Raw genomic sequence first — 20,572 nt, forward strand, 5'->3', positions numbered from 1 at the left:
TTTTGGCTTTCCCAGAATTCCTGAGCAAATACATTGAATGTTATAGTGTTTGGTTTCCAGAAATTATTTATAAAACTCCCTGAAAGAGAAAACCATCCCTGAAGATCAGGAGTGTTTGCTGTTCTTAAAATCTCGGTTAAGAACTGAGTTCAGTCACTCTAAGCTGATAGTATCTGGCCCTTAACATTGCCCATGTTCATTCACTAATTATTGGTTTATCTTAACAGGGTCTTATCACAGTCATGTTTAGGGTAAAGCATGTAATTAGAGAATGAATGATCTTTTTTTCATCTCATCTTCCCCAACCAATGGCTGCTTTGGTGGGGCCCCCACACAGTCGGGGATAATCAGGAGACCCCTGAATCCATACACATCACTGGTGACTAACACCATCTATGATGTTAGTTTTACTGGAAAAAAATGCCCATAACATGATTTAACTTAGTCAAAGGCACTATGTCATTGGTAAAACATTTAATGATATTATGATGCCTGCTACTTGACAAAACACTGCCACAACAACCAAAGGTTTCTTTTAATTTTAAAGGGGAAGAAGGGGTGCCAGTCCTTAGGTTTCTACATTCTATGAGTTATCAGTATCCTCCTAGTTTATTAACTACACAAGACTGCTGTATTGGCTTTTGTTGTTTTAAGAAGTATGTAAAAAAATTATCAAAATAAGATAACATGCTGTGGTTGCCCCCTCCCAAGACCAATGGGCTCGCTGGGGACTACAGCAGGCTATGGTAATAAGAGAATAAAAGTCACTTGTTTTTATTTATTTATTTATTTAAGTTTGATGACTGACTAGGGAAGTCCACTGGGCCAAGAAGAGCCTGTTTTCAGTGGAGGCCCGGGGAGAAAAGCTCCACAATAATTGCAAGTTGCATTTCACATGTTACAAAAGGACATAGTTCATATAGCTAATTAAACATTTACAGATAAGCTCCATGATATTTGCAACTGGCTTGTCACAATGTTACAAAAATGAAAAGACATAATTCAGTACAGAAATTTCAACATTGATATAAAGTGAATATTTTTGTTATAAACTCAGTTGTAGGTTTAACATTTCAAAACATATAGCTACTAGCCATTAGTAGGTTAGGAAAATATTATGCATGGAGAGGGTAATAGTATATCTGAGATTGGAGAGTATATTACAATAGATATTAGAGAGAAAATTAGTTTTTAGTAGGGGAGGGATTGTTTTGGGTGGGATGAAGTAATAGAGGTAGTTGGATGAGTCAGTGCAAGGTGGAATGAGGGGGGGGTTAAGTTGGAGCGTGGCAAGGGCATTCCCATTTGGAAGAAAGATGAGAGAGTAACTGAAATTTGAAATTTGTATGGATGGGTAGGTTGTGTAGGTTTGTGGAGAGAGAGTTCCACTGTTTAGCTAAGAAGTGGGACAGTAGTAGATGGCCAGGAGGTCGTGCAGGTTTGTGGACCTGAAGGAGATTTTGTTTTTTGGATCTGAGTGAGCGGTTGGGAATGTAAGGTTTTAAGGAAGTAGTGAGAGCTGGGCAGTTGGCAAGTTTAAAGATGAGCTTGTGGGCAATGGTGAGTTGTAGGTAACTGAGGTAGTTGGGTAGTTCAAGCCAGTTGAGGGTGAGGAGGGAGTGGCAGTGGTGGGATGAGTTTTTTGAATTGGTTGCAAATTTGGAGATCTTGTGGTAGCAGGATTCAAGTTTGGACCAAAGGCCAAGATGGAGATTGGTGAAAAGAGGGGCACCATACATAAGGGAGGGGAGTAGGAAGGTGGATGCAAGAGTTTGAAGGGTAGAGGGGCTTAGGAAGCGGTTCTGCCTGTAGAGGAGACCTAATTTGTGGTGGATTTTCTTGATTGTGGAGTGGATGTGGGTGTCAAATTTTAGTTCTTCATTAACAATGATGCCAAGAAGCTTGGTGTTGGGAACAGTTTCAAGGAGGGTGTTGTTTTGACTCTGTATGGTGAAAGTGGATTTGTCAATGGAGTTTTTGGTAGGGGAAAAAAAACATTAGTTTGGTTTTATTTGCATTTATTGCCAGATGGTTAGACTGCATCCAGGTTTCTGTTTTGGAGAAGGCTAGTTGGGTTTTTGCTAGGAGCTCGGAGGGGGAGAAGGCTGAGCAGATGATTGTTGAGTCACCTGCATATTGGATGATAGATGAGTCTGGGATGGATTGGTGAAAGTTGTTAATGAATAAGTTGAAGAGAAGAGGGCCAAGAACAGAACCTTGTGGGACATCTGTGGGTGTGAGAAGGAAGGGGGAGGTTGACGTTTTCCATTGGACAGCTTGTTGGTGGGTGGACAAGTAGCTGGAAAACCAGGCGATGGTGGTGGGAGAGAGGTGTAGGGTGGAGATTTGGGATATAATTAGGGTGTGTGAGATGGTGTCAAAGGCCTTTGACAGATATAGGAATAGTGTGGATATGAGCTTGCCTGAGTCGTGTTCGAGGTTTATGGTTTCAAGAAAGGAAAGAAGGGCAGTCATGGAGCTGTGGCCAGGGCGGAAGCCATGTTGGGTAGGGGAGAAGAGATTGTTTAGTGTTAGGTGTGCCATGAGTTGTGCTTGTATTGTTTCCTCTAGTATTTTAGAAAGAGGGGAAAGGATGGCAGTAGGCCTGAAGTTGGTGACATTAAAATTGTATTTTGTTTCTGCCATATTGCAAAAGTGAAATAACAATGCAGACTAAAGCACCAGTGATTTTTATGATGTTTCATAGTCAATGTATCAACTCTGAATCCTGCTTATTTTTTTATCATTTCTTAGTAAGTATGCATTATTTTTTTAAATAATGGTATGTTTGTGCATAAAAATAATGATATAACTTAATATGCATAATAACTGGTCTGATCTGAATCTGTGATGAGATTTTACAACATATCTAGAGGATGAAGGCCCACAGTATGCAGCCTACTGCCTTACTTTACCTGTAGATGCACCTCGAGATATGATTAGTGTATTTTGTACTCCATCCTGCTGCTTCTTAACTACACACTGAGTTTTTAATCACCACTGCCTTTTTTTTCAGGGAAAATCCTATCCATTCAGAGGTGCATTTCCTCCTGTGTGGAACCCACTCACCTACCTGGATTACAACAATTTATGGAGAACAATGGATGAAATGGGAAAAGAGGTATGTTAATAAAATCAGTATCACTTGGAGAATGTTCTTAAGCTAGGTAAAATGTAGTGCAGCTCCCCTTGCAGAATGAATATATGTATGCAGTGAGGCACTTGAGTACCACAGATTGTTATTAGGCTGTGCAGTTATTACCTGCCAAATTTAACTCCAAATTTAGAGTTGCAGAGTAGAGTCAGAAATAAGGAAATACATTTTTAAAAGTGAGAAGAACCTCAGCTATGTTGAATTCTTCAGAAATTCAACTATTTTCCGGTACACTGCATGGAAGTACATTTCTGCAGACTCTTTTTTTTTTTTGGAAAAAGAAAAAGAACTTGGAAAAAGAACTGATTCATCAAAACCATAGAAAACACATTTTCAACCTATGAAGCTGCATCAGCACATTTTTTTAATTTTCTCTATGATGCAACACTCCTGGTATCAAGTGTGCATTACTTAGTGAATGTGTGAGATGTGCAGTTTCTCACAGGACTTGTATAGTGCAGGAGGTTTGCACCTCTGTGTGGGAAGTATCTACTGATTTCTGGTAAAGATGCACAAATTTCAGTTTATTGAATGCTGCTTAATAGTTGTGTTTTCTATTGTACATTCCTTAACATTAGTTCTGACTGACACTGTAGGTAAATGTGTTTGCTATTGTGACTGATTAAGAATTAATCCTTGGATCTTTTACTAAATATTTAAAAGCCCAGTAATAATTTCACATTTATTAAGGATTAATCTATACAACAGTGTTTTACTTTTATTTTTGTATGATACTTTAGTTTATTATTGGCTGAAATTATTAGACATATTACTATAAACAGTTCCCAAATCTCATTCAAGCCTTTGTTAAATGTGAACATGATGATTACTATGCAGTCAAATATTTTTCAATTGATATGAATGAACAGCTTTCCCGCCTTGTACCCCAGATCTTTCAAGGCATGAAACTTGCAGAGAGTGAAATATTTTACTGCAGATAACACTACCCACATCTGCTGTGTCTAGTGTATATCTTAAATTTCATTTCTGCAGGAGCAGTCAAATGTCTACGTAGGCAGCAACAATGTCCTGAATATCTGATTATTTTTAATGATGAGTAATCCCCTGCTCCTGTTTCCACGCTCTTCTAACATGTAAGCTCATGATAAAGTGGTACATCTTAACTCTGTGTATCTCTCAGTTTATGTGATACCAGAAACGGCATATTATCCAATGTCAACTTCCATTTCCCTTTGGTGTGCATAAGTAAATAGTTTGTTTTCATATTTCCCATACACTACTTGAATGCCTCCTGATTAATGTTTATTTTTCATGTGTTCTATCTTGGGAGCTTGAAACAGAAACTGAACACTAAAGCACTATAATGTAGTCTGATATGTTTGCGGGTTTTAATTTATATCTTGGATTATTTCACATCAGTAGCCTGTAGTTATTTTAGAAAGTTCAATAGAAAATTTTTTAGACTGCGGATTTAGCCCCGCATATCTAGTGGCAATCGCATTGTCCTCTACATATCTTATTTGTCTTGGTGTAGGTTCTAAAGATGTTCTTAAAAAATCTCGTAAGTTAGGAATTTTTAACTTTTATATCAGAATAATCTGCTTTCTGCTATTTCCATCAACTTGGACAGTGAACTCAGGCACAGGAATATAAATCTTTCTTCATATGATAGTGCCTCTTTTTCTGTGATCAGTTTAATTCATGCAGCCTTTGAAATCATTATAATCTTAACTGTCTGGCCCTAATAAGAAAAAAGTGCATCAAAGCAAAACCTAATCAGTGGCTAAGTACAGACACTGTACAAATAATGAAGCAAAGAGATATAGCCTGGCAACACTATCAAACATCCAGAACCCAAGCTTCCCTCAGCAGTACCACCAACTAAGAAACTTAACCAAAACATACATTCAGAACAACAAAAAAATCACACTACACACTACTCCAGCAAAAACATCAAAACAACCCTCAAAAATTCTAGACCACTATTAAGCAACTCTTAAACCCAGGGCAAAGCACCACTCACATCCCAAACCTCCCCACTTCACCAGGCAGCATAGTAGCCTAATTTAACTTTCACCTTATAAAATCCATACAGCCCCTCCTAAACAATAGCACCCCACTAACTATTCCCAGTAATTCTACCCCTCAAAACTCCACTATCTCTTTCAAGTCCGTACAAAGTAGCCACATAAAAAACTCCTCCTCAAACTAAAACCAACAACACCTGCCACAGACCAGCTAACCGCCGAGTTTCTAAAGTTAGCAGCAGACTCTATTTCATACCCAGTCTCCATACTCATTAACCACTCAATCTCTGAGCAATACGCCCCTAAGCTCTGGAAATTTTCCCACATAATTCCTCTCCACAAAGGAGGAACATCCACAGAATTAACAAACTACAGACCAGTTGCCATGCTACCCCCTAAGCAAAATTCCAGAAAAATGTATACACACAACTAATGACCCATCTACTACTAAACAACTCCCTCTCTAGCTCCCAACATGCTTTTAGACCTAAACATAGCACCACTACTGCCCTCCTTAACTTCAGTAATTCTATCAACCAGCTAAAAAACAGCGGAAACCATGTATCAGCAACTTCCCTAGAAATGTCAGAAGCTTTTGACACTGTCTCCCATCAAAAAATACTATATGAATTATCCACCATTAACCTTTCCCACTGTGCTGTTGCATAGTTTCATAGTTATCTGTCTCAACATCAAGAAGCAGTCAAATGGCAGGAAGAACTTTCAGCCCTCCTGCCTGTCTCTGTTGGAGTCCCACAAGGCTCAGTCTTAGGCCCCCTACACTTCTCCATCTTTACCAATAAACTTAGATCTGCCACTGACCATGCCACAACTGTCCAGTATATGCAGATGACTTCACCATCATCTGCTCAGCTCCTACCCTCCCCGAACTCATGGCTAGAGCCCAACAAGCCTTCTCTGACATAGAGCAATATCTAACCGAAAATAAACTTATTTTAAACCCCAACAAGACAAAACGTATGATTTTCACTAATAACAGAACCTCACTCCCCACCCCCTTCTACATCCTTGTCTCTAACAATAAAAAAAATTGAGCTTGTTGATAATACCAAATTACTAGGAGTCATTGTTGATAACTCACTAAAATATGACAAAAATAGAGCACCCTCCATAAAAAAGGTCCACATTAAACTTGGTTCACTGAATAGAACCAAAACATTTCTCACCCCTACCACAAGTCAATCTGTTGCCAAAGCATACCTCCTATCTACTTTAATGTATATCTCCCCTATTTTCACTAACCTCAGGAAATTTGATCTTAGCAAACTAGAGGCCTGCTATTACAAAATAGCTACATTTGCTACCACCTCCCCAACCGAACACACCACAGCACTACTTTAAAACAGTTAAATTGGCATGAACTACCACACCTACTATCACTAAACCAACTTACTGTTCCCCACACCATTATTGGGTCTATATTAGAACACTGAACATTCAAAATGTCGAGTGTTCTAATATTGAACCCTACCAATTGAAAATACCAAACGTTGAACGTTCATAACAGCAAATTTTTTCCTAGGGAAAAAATTTGCTGTTCCAAAACACATACACACAACACGAGCACACCAAACAAACAGCAATCCACACACATACACCTAAAATCTTACACCTAACCCTACACTAAACTATACACACACCACTAACTATCTACTTACCTTAACCCAAACCCTAACCCTAAGGTCCGTCACTATCGCACACTCACCTCACCCGTGCCCTAACCCTAACTCACCTAACCCGTCCTAACGCTCATGTCCACACAATCACACACATACCAAACCCGCGCCCTAATCCTAACTCACCTAACCCGCCCTAACCCTCATATACACACAGTTGCACACATACCTAACCCGCACTCAGTCGCACACTTACCTGAACCCGACCAATAACTTTCCAACAGAGTGCTGAAAATACAGAAGCAACAGAAACAGACAACCAAATTCTTTCCTAGGGAAAGAATTCGGTTTTCTGCTTCTTCGATATTTTCAGCGCTAGCTGAAAATGGGTCGATATTAGAACACTCGACATTTTAAATGTTCAGTGTTCTAATATAGACCCCCATTATACACCAACCCAGTAACTGTCCTTCCCTCAAAAACCTAATCCAACCATACTCTACTTACCATACCCTTCGCTCATCCAATAAACTGCTAGTAAAAGCCACCAAAGCCAGTAACAGCTTTGGTGACTCCCTATTTTCTAACCAAATAGCAAAAACCTGGAACACCATACCCCAACATATAAGCAACACTACCTCTACCACCAAATTCAAACTTCTGCTCAAGGAACACTTGTAGAACAAATGGTAATGCTCCTACACTACCGCAGGATAATTTAAGACACGCCCCCATCCTACCCACTCTATTTCCTCTGATCAGTGCATACAGGTACTTCTTCTCTCACTCTACCAATACCCTAACCTAACTTTCTACTAGTCCTACCTACATTTTAAATTACAATTATGTCTTCCTTCCTTGAATCTTCTACTTGAAACCATGCATATAAGTACTGCTATTTGTTAATCACTGCTTCTGTAATCCACTGATGCATGGAGCATATGATGCTGTACAAACCTATATATAATCATGTATAATATTTTTGATATTTTTTTAAATCTATGTATAATTATGCATGCAACTTATTCTTAACTAATGTTCTACTATTCTATGTCTTCTGTTTGAATCTATTACACTGTATGGAGCTTTTCTCCCAGGCCTAAGCTGAAAACGGGCTAATAGTCCAGTCTGACCTTTCCAGTAAACAAATGTAAAATAAATAATAATAAATAAATAAAATAAATTAATATGAAATATCAGCACATTGTAGGCCAGAACTGAGGAGTGTACCTGACTGGATTATTCCTTGGAGAATTTATAAGCTTGTTTTTTTGGTCATTAATGATTGTATTCCCTGGGCATGTGATTGTTTCTAAATTTCAGGCATATCCATATTTTTCTAGTATTCTTACTTTAAGGAGTGTTCTGTAGTAGGTATCTTATCAGGTTTTGCTTTCTAGTGCCTCTCCAAAAAATTTTAGCACTGATATTCATTGGGAATCCCTTTCTTTGACACAAGCCAATGTTCCTGCCTCCACGATAGATGATAGTTTCCACAACATTTCTACTACTTGATTTGGTCAAAGCTCCTTCAAATAATGTCATTGAGGAATAATGTTCTCTGGACTGATTCAAAGATTAAAAACTGCCAAACCAACCTTATGGATTTGCAGTTGTCCAGTTAGGAATCAAAACTGTCAATTAATTTGCTAATTTTAAACTGGACACTTGCATAGACTTCTGCGCTCTCAGTAGTATCATGTGTGCAAATGTCAGCTAAATATCACCTGGGCTGAGCCTATAATTGGTCATTGTTTCATTATTGTTTTACCATGGTGAACAAATTTACATAAATAAATACATTAATTAATTAATAAGGCAAGTCTTTCATTACAACTCAGTAGGATAATTGACACCTAGAAAAATGAGAGCTGCCACCAGGAATTGAGTAATTAGTAATAATGCCAGCTTTTAATTCAAGCTATGAGCATAATAAAGCATAATAAAGTAATACATATATGTACTTATTATTACAGATATTCACCCCCCCCACAAGTGTGTGTGTGTGTGTGTGTGTGTGTGTGTGTGTGTGTGTGTGTGTGTGTGTGTGTGTGTGTGTGTGTGTGTAGATATATACATATCTATATCATATATGGTTGCAGTTTGAAAGGGCAGTCATCTGAGTGAACACATTTTTCTGTTGTAAAAAAAGAAGTGAACGCTTGTTTGAATAAATTTTCTGTTAAATGGAATTTTTGGTGGCAGCCTTTTGTATGGGATCACATTGCAGTGGGAGTAGGGGAATTTGTCCTTACCTCACTGTTATATGATCATGGAATAATGGAATAAGTACATATAATTAGCAGGAGGAATCAGGGTGTATGGGGACTCCACCCCCTGCAAAAAAAAACTATTTATTTTTTCATATTTTCAGTCACTTTAGATTCACTTTAAAGTGATCATTGTTTGAATGTTCACCTTTTTTTCCCCCTTCAAATGAAGAGCTGGCATGGCTACAGAAGCTACATATGCTTCTGCTTGCACATTTTCACAACCACCACCTTTTCAGTTATACATTCATTTTCCTGCATGCTCCAACATACTTCCACTATATAACGCTTGAATTCAACCTAATGTAATTCACTCAAATCTACAGTCAGACATTTGTGCTGTCACTCAGTTTTTCTCACTCATTTGAGCATCACTCATTTGTTTATTTTATTTAACAAATTGAATGTACCTTTATTTCCTGGAGTTTCTTCCTGATTCATCTTTGAACATCTGTCTAAGCTGTATGTGTTTCACTGACCAGTACTTAACCAGAAGTGCTCTACCCTGGACCATATTGAATGCAGTAAATTCTCAGTTAAGCAGCACCCATGGGGATTAGTAGATGCCGGATAACTGTAATTTCTGGTTGCTTGAGAGTTACTATTAAAAATAGGCCTGACTAATACTATACCCTGTACTATTTGTTTGGTTTGACTTGTTCTCAGGTTGGAGAGAGAGGGAATTTATTCCTGTCTTCCTTTTTAAAAGTCTAAAACTCTACAATGTAAGGTATGTTTCTGCGGGGGAAAACAGAAAGTGCAATACATGAAAATTGTACTGTATTTCTTCGGATTTTTTTTTTTTTTGCCGGTTGCTTGAGAGTGCTGGTTGCATGAGTTCCAGTTAACTGAGAGTTTACTGTATTCTGTGATCCTGTAACTTCAAATGAGTGTTTTCTTAGCAACCATCATTTTGCAAAAATCTTACCCACAGTTTAAGGCTGCTGGTAGACAAGCATAGAAAGTATACCCGTTTGTACAAAACAAAAATAAATAAACAAACATATAAATAAATAAATAAGTGCTGAACACCCCTAATAATTTATATGCTAGTAATAACTTAATATTTTTTGCTTGCATACTTTGACTAGGTGTACATGATACTGTTAAAATGTTAATTTATTTTTGTTGTTGTTTAGTTATTCATTTAAGTTTGATTCTTTTTTATTGCTGCCGTGTTTTAGTCATTTTGTCAAGTCTGACTCTTTGTGGCCTCAAGAACTTTAATACACCAAGGCTGCCTGCCAACACCTGCTTCTTTAAGTTTTCCAGCTTCGCAACCATTACTTTAGTAATATTGTTTGTCCATCTTAGTCACTGCTACCCTCTTCTTTTCTGCTTTGATCTTTCTCAGCATTACTGTCTTTTCTAGTAAATTCCGTCTTCGCATTTTATGGAAAGGGTATTAAAGAGCTAGTTTTGCTATCAGACCATCCATTGAACGATGTGAGTTTGTTTACCCGAGTACTGACTGATTTGATTTTCTTGCAGTCCACAGAATTCTCAAAAGCTTTCTCCAGCACCACAGTTTAAAAACTTTGATTTTCTGATGCACAGTCTAACTGACAGTCCAGTCCTCACAACCATGTGTTATTACTGGGAAATCCATAGCTTTGACTATTTCAGCCTTTGCTGACAATGTAATATTTTTACTCCCTAAAATCCTATCCAGATTTGGCATAACTTTCCTTGAAAGAAGCAAGCATCTTGTAATTTCATGGTTGCAGTCACCTTCTGTAAAAATGTTTGAGCTCAGTAAAATAAAATCTATCAGTGTCACCACTGCTTTCCTGCTATATGCAGACTTGATAGGATTAGATGACATATTTTTAGATTTTTTTATTGACACTGAGCAGTAAGTCAGTCCTTGTGCTTTCTGCTTTCACCTTTTTCATCAGGCTGTCCAACTCCTCCTCACTTTCACTTATTAGAGTGGTATAATCTACATGTCTAAGATTGTTACTATTTTGTCCAGTGTTCAAATGGCTGATTTATCTAACTCTGCATTTCACATGATATATTCAACATATAAATTAAACAAGTTGGATGACAATATAAAGTCATGTCACACTCCTTTTCCAGTCCTGAACCAGTCATTTTTTTCATGTTTGGTTCTAACTGTTGTTTCTTGTTCTACATAAAGATTTCCCAGGAGTCAAAATAGGTGATGCAGTGTCCCCCATTTCCCAAAAGTTGCTATAATAATTTATGGTCCACATAGTTAGACTTTAGTCTAGACAATAAAGCAAAAGTAAATGTTTTACTGGAACTTTCTTGCTTTTTCTACTGTCCAGCAGTTTGATATCTGCTCTCTTTGCCCTTCTAAAACAAGCTTGCACATCTTGCAGTTCTTGGATCATGTATTGCTGGTGTCTAGCTTTCAGGATTGTAAGCATTACTTTGCTAGCATGTGAAAAAAGTATACTTGTTTGATAATTTGAGTACTATTTAGCACTGCTCTTTTGGAAAATGAAATATAATTTGATCTTTTCCAACCAAAAGGTCACTGTTGTTTTTTATTTTTTAAATTTGCTGGCAAATTCCAAGCAATAGTATAACAGCATAATTTTTCCAGATATTAAGCAATTCAGCATGCATGCCATCACAGCTTCCTACCTTTTTATTATCAAGGCTTGCTAGGGCTTTATTTAACTTCAGCTTCCCAGATGGCTGGACCCCGATTTGAGAATGCACTATCATCTGTACCAGTGATGTTAAGGTCCTTATATAGATCTTCTGTGTTTTCCTGTCACCTTATTTTAACATCTTCTACTTTTCTTATGTCATGTTGTGTTTTTTCAAGTTTGCTGGCAAACTCCAAGCAACAATATAAAAGCATAATTTTGCAGGATATTAAGCAATTCAGCAGGAATGCCTTCACATCTTGCAACTGTTTTATTAGCAAGGCTTGCTAGGACCTTATTTAACTTCACCTTCCTACATTCTTTATATAGATCTACTGTGTATTCCTTATTTTAATGTCTTCTACATTTCTTATGTGTCTTCCATCTTTGTATGTTATCATGCCCATTTTTACCTGGAATTTTCCCTTAATGGCAACAGTTTCCTTGAAGAGATCTCCCGTCTTTTCATTCTGTTGTCTTCTTCTTTCATTTCTTTGCACTGAACATTTAAATTAGTCTTATGTCTTCTGTACTGAAACTTTGCATATTAAGAAGCAGTATATGAACTTCGTACTAAAATGTGGAGGTAGAATTTTTCTTTTATCATGCATTCACTTACAAAGTTACATTTTTCTCTATTCAGTGTGCATGCCACTTGTACATATGCTATGCATTAATATAAAATGAAAACAAAAGTGCTGCCCAGAAAATTATTTTGCTAATCATTGCTGCTGAATTATAATATAACAAGGGCAACAGTTGATAGGAAGCTATGCTGTTGAACATCATCTCCTTTTTGCAGTTCACAGCAAACAAAAGTGCTGTTGAAAAAAATGCTTGTCCTAGCAACAGCAGTCTGACTGTACAGCAGTAGATAGAAGAAACAAACTTTTTCTTATCTGGAGTATGCATGGATTTCAAAGAAAACATGTACTATCTGTAATATTTTGCAATCAGTCACTGCAGCTCAATTAGAATATCACCAGAACAATGTGTGCTAGTGGAAAGCTGTGAAGTAGAGCTCCCTTAGTTAGTCCCAGCACACAGCAAAGTTTGGTTTGCAGCCAAAAAGTCTTGTCCCAGTAACAGAGCATAAGTAGAGTTAGGCTTAGGCCTACTCCTGGTACATGCTCTTAGGGGGCATGATTGTCAGCTAGTAATGTAGAATGCAGTACAGCATTGAATTATAAAGCTGGGAGCATATCATGGCTTTATAAATTAATGGGATGACAACTGATTAAATGAAGTAAGTAACCAGAGAGCTGCTTGTTACATTTGTACCAGTTTGATACAGGTTCTTTCTTTCTTTCTTTCTTTCTTTCTTTCTTTCTTTCTTTCTTTCTTTCTTTCTTTCTTTCTTTCCTTCTTTCCTTCCTTCCTTCTCTCTCTCTCTTTCTTTCTTTTTTTGGCCTTCAGTGTTCAAAAATATTTTTTTTGTTTCTCATCTTCAGGTTGGGGTGGGATACCAGTTTGGGGTACCCAATAACAACAGTCATTCCATGTAGCAGCAGCTGAAAAAAAACAGAGTTCCCCCCCTGATGTGTGAGCAGATATAAAAGGAAAAAGGTGCCACCTCAAAGAATGTTCACCTTCAGCTAATCAGCGCAGCTCATTTGCAATATCACCAGAGCAGCCAGGTCAGCAATGGAAAGTTCTCCATCTGCTCTCACACCTAACAGCAGTTTGCAGCTGAAGACTTAAAACACCTTTTTATAACTAGCTGCCTGTGCACATTTGGCAGCTGTTGGGCCATGTATTGCTGTGGAGTCTAGAATTTTCTTATGTGTTCAGCTTTACAAAATGTTATAATAGGTGACAAATAATCAGCTGTAGTAATTTAAGTATGAAGGTTTTGTTTGCAACTCTGTTCGAGGCATAAATATATGATTGCCAAGTAATTTTATACCGGAGCTGTACTGATTCTATAACAAGGATAAAGTCAATGTCATAATTATTTCTGTGATATTCACATGTCATGCATGTGCTTTAGAAAAGAATAATGCTTGATAAGTGTGTTTTCTGCATTTGCCATTAATGTGTGTCTTTTGTCCAGCTTATCTAATAAGACCCTGCGTTAAATAAAGAGTTGTACTCCTGCCATGGGACAGCGGTAGTGTTGTTGCCTCACAGCAAGAGGTTCTCCTGTTCGATTCTTGGCTGGAGTGCCTTCTGTGTGGAGTCTGCATGTCCTCCCTGTGGTCGAGTGGCCTTCGAAAGACATGTGTGAATGAGCATGCCTTCACTGAAGGTTGGGCGTCAGGCTGGCAACTTGGTACCATTAAAACCTCTACTGCCAATCATTAGCAGACCAGAGTTCTGCTGTGGTGACCCCTAACCAGGAAAAGACAAGCAACAACTCCTGCCATTTCTTACAAACAATTTAGCCTTTATGTAAAGAGTGTCCTTAGACCGTTCTTTTTGTATCAGCATACTTTCTTATGTCCTTGGGATTCTCTTCTGTATCTTCTGTTTGTGCATTCATCCCATCTTTCCCTGTGGGTGTTTATCCAAGGTGGAGTCATGTTTAAATGGAGGCTGGCAAGTTTAGGATCATAGTAAGACACATTTAGTTTCTGCATGCATAGGCTGTCAACATGCTACTAAATTATTGTTTTCAGTGAATTTCTGTCATCATGACAATTCTTATAATTTTGCTTTCATTTTGCTTCATTGTGCTATCCAGTGGGACTAAATTATTCTGTGTAGTTAAAGGTAGTTCTTTCCCAGTACTTACATCTTCTGGTACACCCAACACAGTGCATACTTTATTAATAGGTGGGATTAGTGCTTATGAGAATTTGGGAACTACTTGTGCTCTGTTAGTGTCAATCTTGAAAGGCCATCAGTAACTTTCTTCATGTTTTTGGTAGCACAAATATTGATCAGTCGGATCATTATTGTGAAACAGAACTATTAATAATTACAAGCTCACTTTTTCAATGATGCCAATTGATGCCAAGTAGTGTTGTTTTTTTGTGCTACAAGAAATGTTCTTAAGACCAGTCTCTTCTAGAGAGGATTCTGGATTAAACCTCCCTCCCTCCACATACACACACACACACACACACACACACACACACACACACACACACACACACACACACACACACACACACAAACACACACACACACACACACACACACACACACACACACACACACACACACACATGTAAAAGTCATGTTAGGCCATTAAAAGTTTGTTTCCTTTTGCACATATTTTAATAATGCTCTTAAGTGTTTGCCAAGTATCCAGAGGTAATATACCTAACACATTATAGGATTAATGATACAGAAGCACCAAAATAGACATCAATATCAAAACTTTTATATTTTTTATTTATTTTTTTCCATGTACTTTTTACTGTTACAGCTGCCGTCTATCAGGCCTCCATGCCCATTTGTTCCCTCATCATGGGTATGAGTGAGAACCAGCCATTATACAGGCAATCTAAGCAGTGCTTTGTGTCCTTCCTGGCATTCTGCTAATAAGAGCATATTGTTAGGCCTATTCCTTCCAATGAGTAAGGGGACAGATGACCCACATGACTTTTGGCGCCACAGTGCCCTCTTTGATGTGATACATACTCCAATGCACTGGTAATGAGTGCTGATAAAGCAACTTGGAATCTGAATGCCCTCACTAATGACCACTCCCTGCACCCAGTCCCTCCACTAATATCGATTACCTGTCAGTCCCAGGGTGAGAACATCCATCTACCCCTGCTATCTTCATTAAGCAACCTAGCTTATAAATTAATCTCAGTTCACCTGGCCCACAGTTAGGGCTTTGTCCATCTACACCCCTGTAGCTGTCTCAAGTCTTAACTTACATTCCATCTTTTTCTGATTTTTTTTTTGTGGGGGTGTATTATTACTTCTCTACAATATTCTTAAGTGAAGTTAGCTTTTGCCTCTACATTGTAGACTTCTTCTTTGCCACTATATGCAAAATATGACATTTTAAAATGTCACATGTATGTAAACAAATTTTTGTTTTAATGAAATTTCTTTGTATTAGTTTCAAGATTGTCACCTGTACAGTTTAATTTTGTTTCCAAGATTAGGCCACATGGCATTAAGGGAAAAGGTGATTTTTTTATTTAATACTTTTATCTTTTCTTTGAATGTGGGTGACATGAGAGGGTGAATGCTTAGAGACTATGGTATGGGGGGCAGAAGTCCAGCTGGGGTGCTGTTGAGTGGAGCACCCCTGCAAAAATTACTTTTTTATGATATTTTGTATTGCAGTCTTTATACCTGCATTCTTTTGGAATGTTTTGATAAGCTGTAGTATTTCAGCTGTGATGTTTTGTGACACAATGTAGTCAAAGTCATTGTTTAATTATAGATAATTAAAAGGTTAAGAGATTTAAAAACAGTTAAAATAAGCTGTGGGATGGAAGCAAGACATCCTATAACTCAGGGTAAATGTCATTAATTTCAAGGTCCATATAGATGAAAATAGTATGAAACTCAGGGCCAGATTCAATAAAGCCTACACTAGGTGTACACTAAGTGTATACAATATGTATTCAATAAATTTCTTATCACATTTTTTGTGCTTTCTAGTCACTCAGAAAGATTACATTGTGTACATGTAGTCTACACTTTGTTGTAGTAACCTTTATAAATCCCCGTCAGTATTTAAAGCTGCAAGAATATTTGTAGGAAAACTAAAATTAGGAGGAAGAAGGTATGTGTTATGGCTGTGTTGTCTGTTCACTCAGAATAGTCTACACTTAGTGCAGGCTTTGTTGAATCTGACCCTCAGTCTATGTTTTGAAACTGCAGAGATGCAGTTATTTGTTGATCTTACTTATTTGTGATTTCAATGTTTGCTGATTGTGATGCTGTATACCGTAGGCATACAGTTTGCTTAACTGCAACATAGCTTATATATTTGTTAAGTTAATGGAAAGCTCTTACTCTTACAATAATTTATGTATATGTTGCTCACATGAAGTGGTTTTACTCTGGAACATAATACAGTTTCCTCAGTAATTCCGCTCGTTCATGTTGATGGTGGTTTCTTAATGCTCACAGTATGGCTAATAGTTTATCTACGGTGTCTTGTTTATTGTTTGATGGTTTGAGGGGTATTCAGTTCACAGGACTAATGTGCGTTTATATTTTGAATCAAACACTTATCACAGTTAATATTTTGGCTTATTCCCCTCGCAGTTTATTTTGTTATCATCCAGTGCCAATTTGAGGCTTTGAACAGTATTATTTGGTCCTTAGTAGTTCTGAACATTTTTCTTAGTGTAGAAGTGGTGTATAGAAATTGTATCTCACCTTTTTTGCACTGTCATTTAATTTCTCCTTCTCCACCAAAATGATGAAACAAAGACATTTTAAACTCACCAACATAAATAGGTCATAGCTGCCCTAAAGCGAATCACAGCAAATAAAGAGAAGGCTCATTTAGTGTAGTAGTACAAAGAGGATACTATCTTAGCATTGCAATTATACAATACTCTAATTAAAAAATCACTCATGTAAAACAATAAGCCCTGAGTATCCCAGAGGCAAAAACTGTATTCATTTATTTATTTACACTTATTAACTGGGATAGTCCTCTAAACAAAAGCATGTTTTCAACCAAAGCCCATGGAGAAAAGCTCCAAATCTTGCAATCTAATATTTATATATATATATATATATATATATATATATATATATATATATATATATATATATATATATATATATGTGTGTGTGTGTGTGTGTGTGTGTGTGTGTGTATATATATATATATATATATATATATATATATATATATACACACATATATATATATATATATATATATATATATATATATATATATGTATCTGTTAAGTACAAACTTGCAGTTTTAAAAGTACTGTAGTTTCATTTTTTTCTGTTTCCTAATTGTGTGTTTCATTGAACAGTGTGCTGTGTGTCTCTCTGCAGTTAGTTCCCCACCCACCTTCCCTGTTCTTGATTTGGTGTTAGTGTTGGTGGCTCTGGAATTGCCCGCCCCTCCTGTAAGTCTGTATTTGAACACTCCTCCTGGGTCCATCTCATTTGCTCACTTAACCAAGTACAGTGAGATCATATTCTGAGTCTAGTGTTCACTCTGCTTAATACGGAGAGAATATTTGAGAAGGTCAACCCACTTAGGTTCTTCCTTCCTCTCTCCTTGCACTTAAAAAAATTGCACGTTATTCATGTGCTTTTACTGTATTTGTGTTTCCTCCTACTTTATTTTGCGTTTCTTAAAAGTACTCATTTTATTTATTCTGCTGCATTTATTAGTGCTTGGTAGTAGCCTGATTAAATTGTAACTGTTATTCTGTCTTTTGGTTTAAGCACTTGGGCTTCATACAGGTTGTTTTACATTGGGAAGGTTTGTGGTCTGCACTGTTGTTGCAGGACAGGTAGCTACATCCTTATAAGCTGGGAATTGCTGATTGAAGGCCCAGTGTCTGCTATTCTAAAAGTGTATTAGTTCTGGCTTAAGCACTTGGGCTTCAGGCCAGTTATTCTACATTAAGAGGGATTGTGGTCTGCACTCTTGTGGGAGGAGAAGCTGGATTCTGCCCTTCTGAGCTGGGAACTTCTGGTCAAAGGCTTACTGTGCCTGCTTATTTGAACTGTTTCTTTTTGAAATTGATGTGCCTTGTTGCTGTAGCATAGACCAGATTCAGACCTGCTGAATCTAGCTTTGCTTCTGTAACCTGAGCACTGATCCAGGTATTCTTTTTTTGGAGAAGGTTCCCCTGCACCCTAGTAGCAGGAGTGTGCAGTTAGAAGTTGTCTGATTGAAGACTGCTGGAACAGGGCTCAGTTGCACTTTAGTCATCTGCTTTTACTGTATTTGTGTTTCTTCCTACTTTATTACTAGGGGCATTGACTACAACTCTGATCTGCGATATATAACAAGTATCCTTTTCTGTGCATTTAAAGTGTTTTTTTTTATTGTATCTGCTTTATTTTCCGAAATATATATATATATATATATATATATATATATATATATATATATATATATATATATACTTATTTCCTGCCTTTCTAAGCTAGTATAGTCCAGTTTTCAGGTTAGTGCTGAATTCAGGGCTGTGTTACAAATCTCTGTGTTTGCCCATACCTTACTTGGATAGAAGGAAGTTTCTCTGTTCACCTGTGAGAGAGGGGAGCTTTGAGCAGCCTTACTGTCCCTGGAGGAGTAGTTAGACCCCAGAAATTAGTAGTTTATTGGCCATTTTGGGGTAATTTCTATCACTCTAATTTCCCTGCTATAAATACCGCATTTGCCCGGTTTTGTGTGCTGGGCAGCACCGGTTAGGTAGGGTAAAACTATTCCCGGCTCCACAAAGTCTCCTCTTCAATTTTTCCCTTGGAACTAGACAAACGTTCAACTTAAGCACTCAAGCCATTCATTTCTTAGCCCGGCACTTGCTCAAAACTCATAGTAAGCACTTATAAACCCTAGCACTAGACACTCCTGTACTGTACAGAAGGACAAGGCTCTCTATTCGACTTTACCAGCCATCCAGTAAAACAGTTCACTGTACTTATCCAAGCTTGTCCAAAGGGCAGTTTCAGGTGTACTTTCTAGTCCAACTGCTGAATCTGGGCATTTTCAGGCAATGTTACAATTGCCTCATGTACACAGACAACCCTCTCCTCCTACCACCAAACACTAATACATGCGAGAGATGCAATTATACAGCCAAACTGGGAGCTAAGCTGTCTCAACCCAAGACTGGATCAGACAGTCAAGAGGATAAGGGAAATATTTGCATCACACCACCAGTCTCACATAGACCAATTAAACCAGCACCAGCAAAAAACACACATAAATACATGAAAACAAACTCGGACGCTCTAAATAAAAATCTGCAAAACTAACAGAGACCTCCAAAGCAAACATCCAAGCAACCTCCACCCCCCCAACACAAACCATGAAACACATACTTCACAAAACCAGTGTGCCATGCAATCACAGCCCTTAAGGCAAAATAACATACCCAACATACTAGTAATAGGTGACTCTATAGACAAGCACACTGACGTCCCACTCACTAGGCTGAATAAGGAGAAGGTTACTGTTAGCTGCCTGTCGGGTGCCAGGATCCGCCACATAACACAAGCACTCAGGTCAATCCAGAACAAGTACAAATATGACTCTGTCATTGTCCATGTTGGTGTGAATGACCTGAGCCATACCTCCCTGGACTACATGAAAAGAGACATGGAAGAGCTCTCTGATCACGTAGCCTAGGCCGGTATGACCCTGACACTGAGTAGCATCCTGCCCTCACTAAGAATAATACCACGGTATAAAGAAAACATTCTTGATATTCAACAGTTGGCTAAGTTTCTGGTGTCATTCAAAGGGGATCCAGTGTCTGTCTGCCTGGGGTGACATGCTCAACAAGCCACGCTGCTTTGCTAGAAATGGTTTGCATGTGTCACCCTTTGGCTTCCGAATACTGGCCAAGGCTCTTGCCACCCCTATAGTGCCTTTTTTAGGCAAGGCTCAAAAAACAAACCCGCCGTAAATAGCACAAGTAACAAAAAACTGAGGGTAATGCTACTCAACGCCAGAAGTCTAAACTTAAAAATTCATGCACTCGAGGCACTTCTCAGTATGGAGAAAATTGATATATGTGCAGTAACAGAAACCTGGTTTAAGGTTCCAGAGAGCACCCCAGCACTACCAGGCTACAACTCATACCATACATTTCGGCCACAGAACCCAAACCGAAATACAAAAGGCAGGGGCGTATCCATATTCATCAAGGATACCCACACCTCCAGGTTAGTGGCATAGCACGATGCTCCAGAGATCAGCTTGCTACAGATCACCCACCATGTCCCAGGGCCCCCATTCCGTGTTTCTGGAAACACTGGGAAACATAAA

At 38.0% G+C, this 20,572-nt stretch overlaps 1 protein-coding gene across 1 annotated transcript in view; it reads left to right on the forward strand.

Annotated features, from left to right (window-relative positions):
• Nucleotides 1–20,572, forward strand: part of MAOB (monoamine oxidase B) — a gene marked incomplete at its 5' end in the record, with an annotated part of 474,299 nt that overhangs the window by 224,711 nt on the left and 229,016 nt on the right. The window contains one exon of the mRNA XM_044072378.1: nt 3,017–3,121. Coding sequence (XP_043928313.1) covers nt 3,017–3,121 — 105 coding nt within the window. The remainder of the gene's footprint in view (nt 1–3,016; nt 3,122–20,572) is intronic.

The sequence above is a fragment of the Protopterus annectens genome, chromosome 5.part0, assembly GCF_019279795.1.
Source record: "Protopterus annectens isolate FY-2018-M chromosome 5.part0, PAN1.0, whole genome shotgun sequence".
NCBI classification, from domain to species: domain Eukaryota; kingdom Metazoa; phylum Chordata; order Ceratodontiformes; family Protopteridae; genus Protopterus; species Protopterus annectens.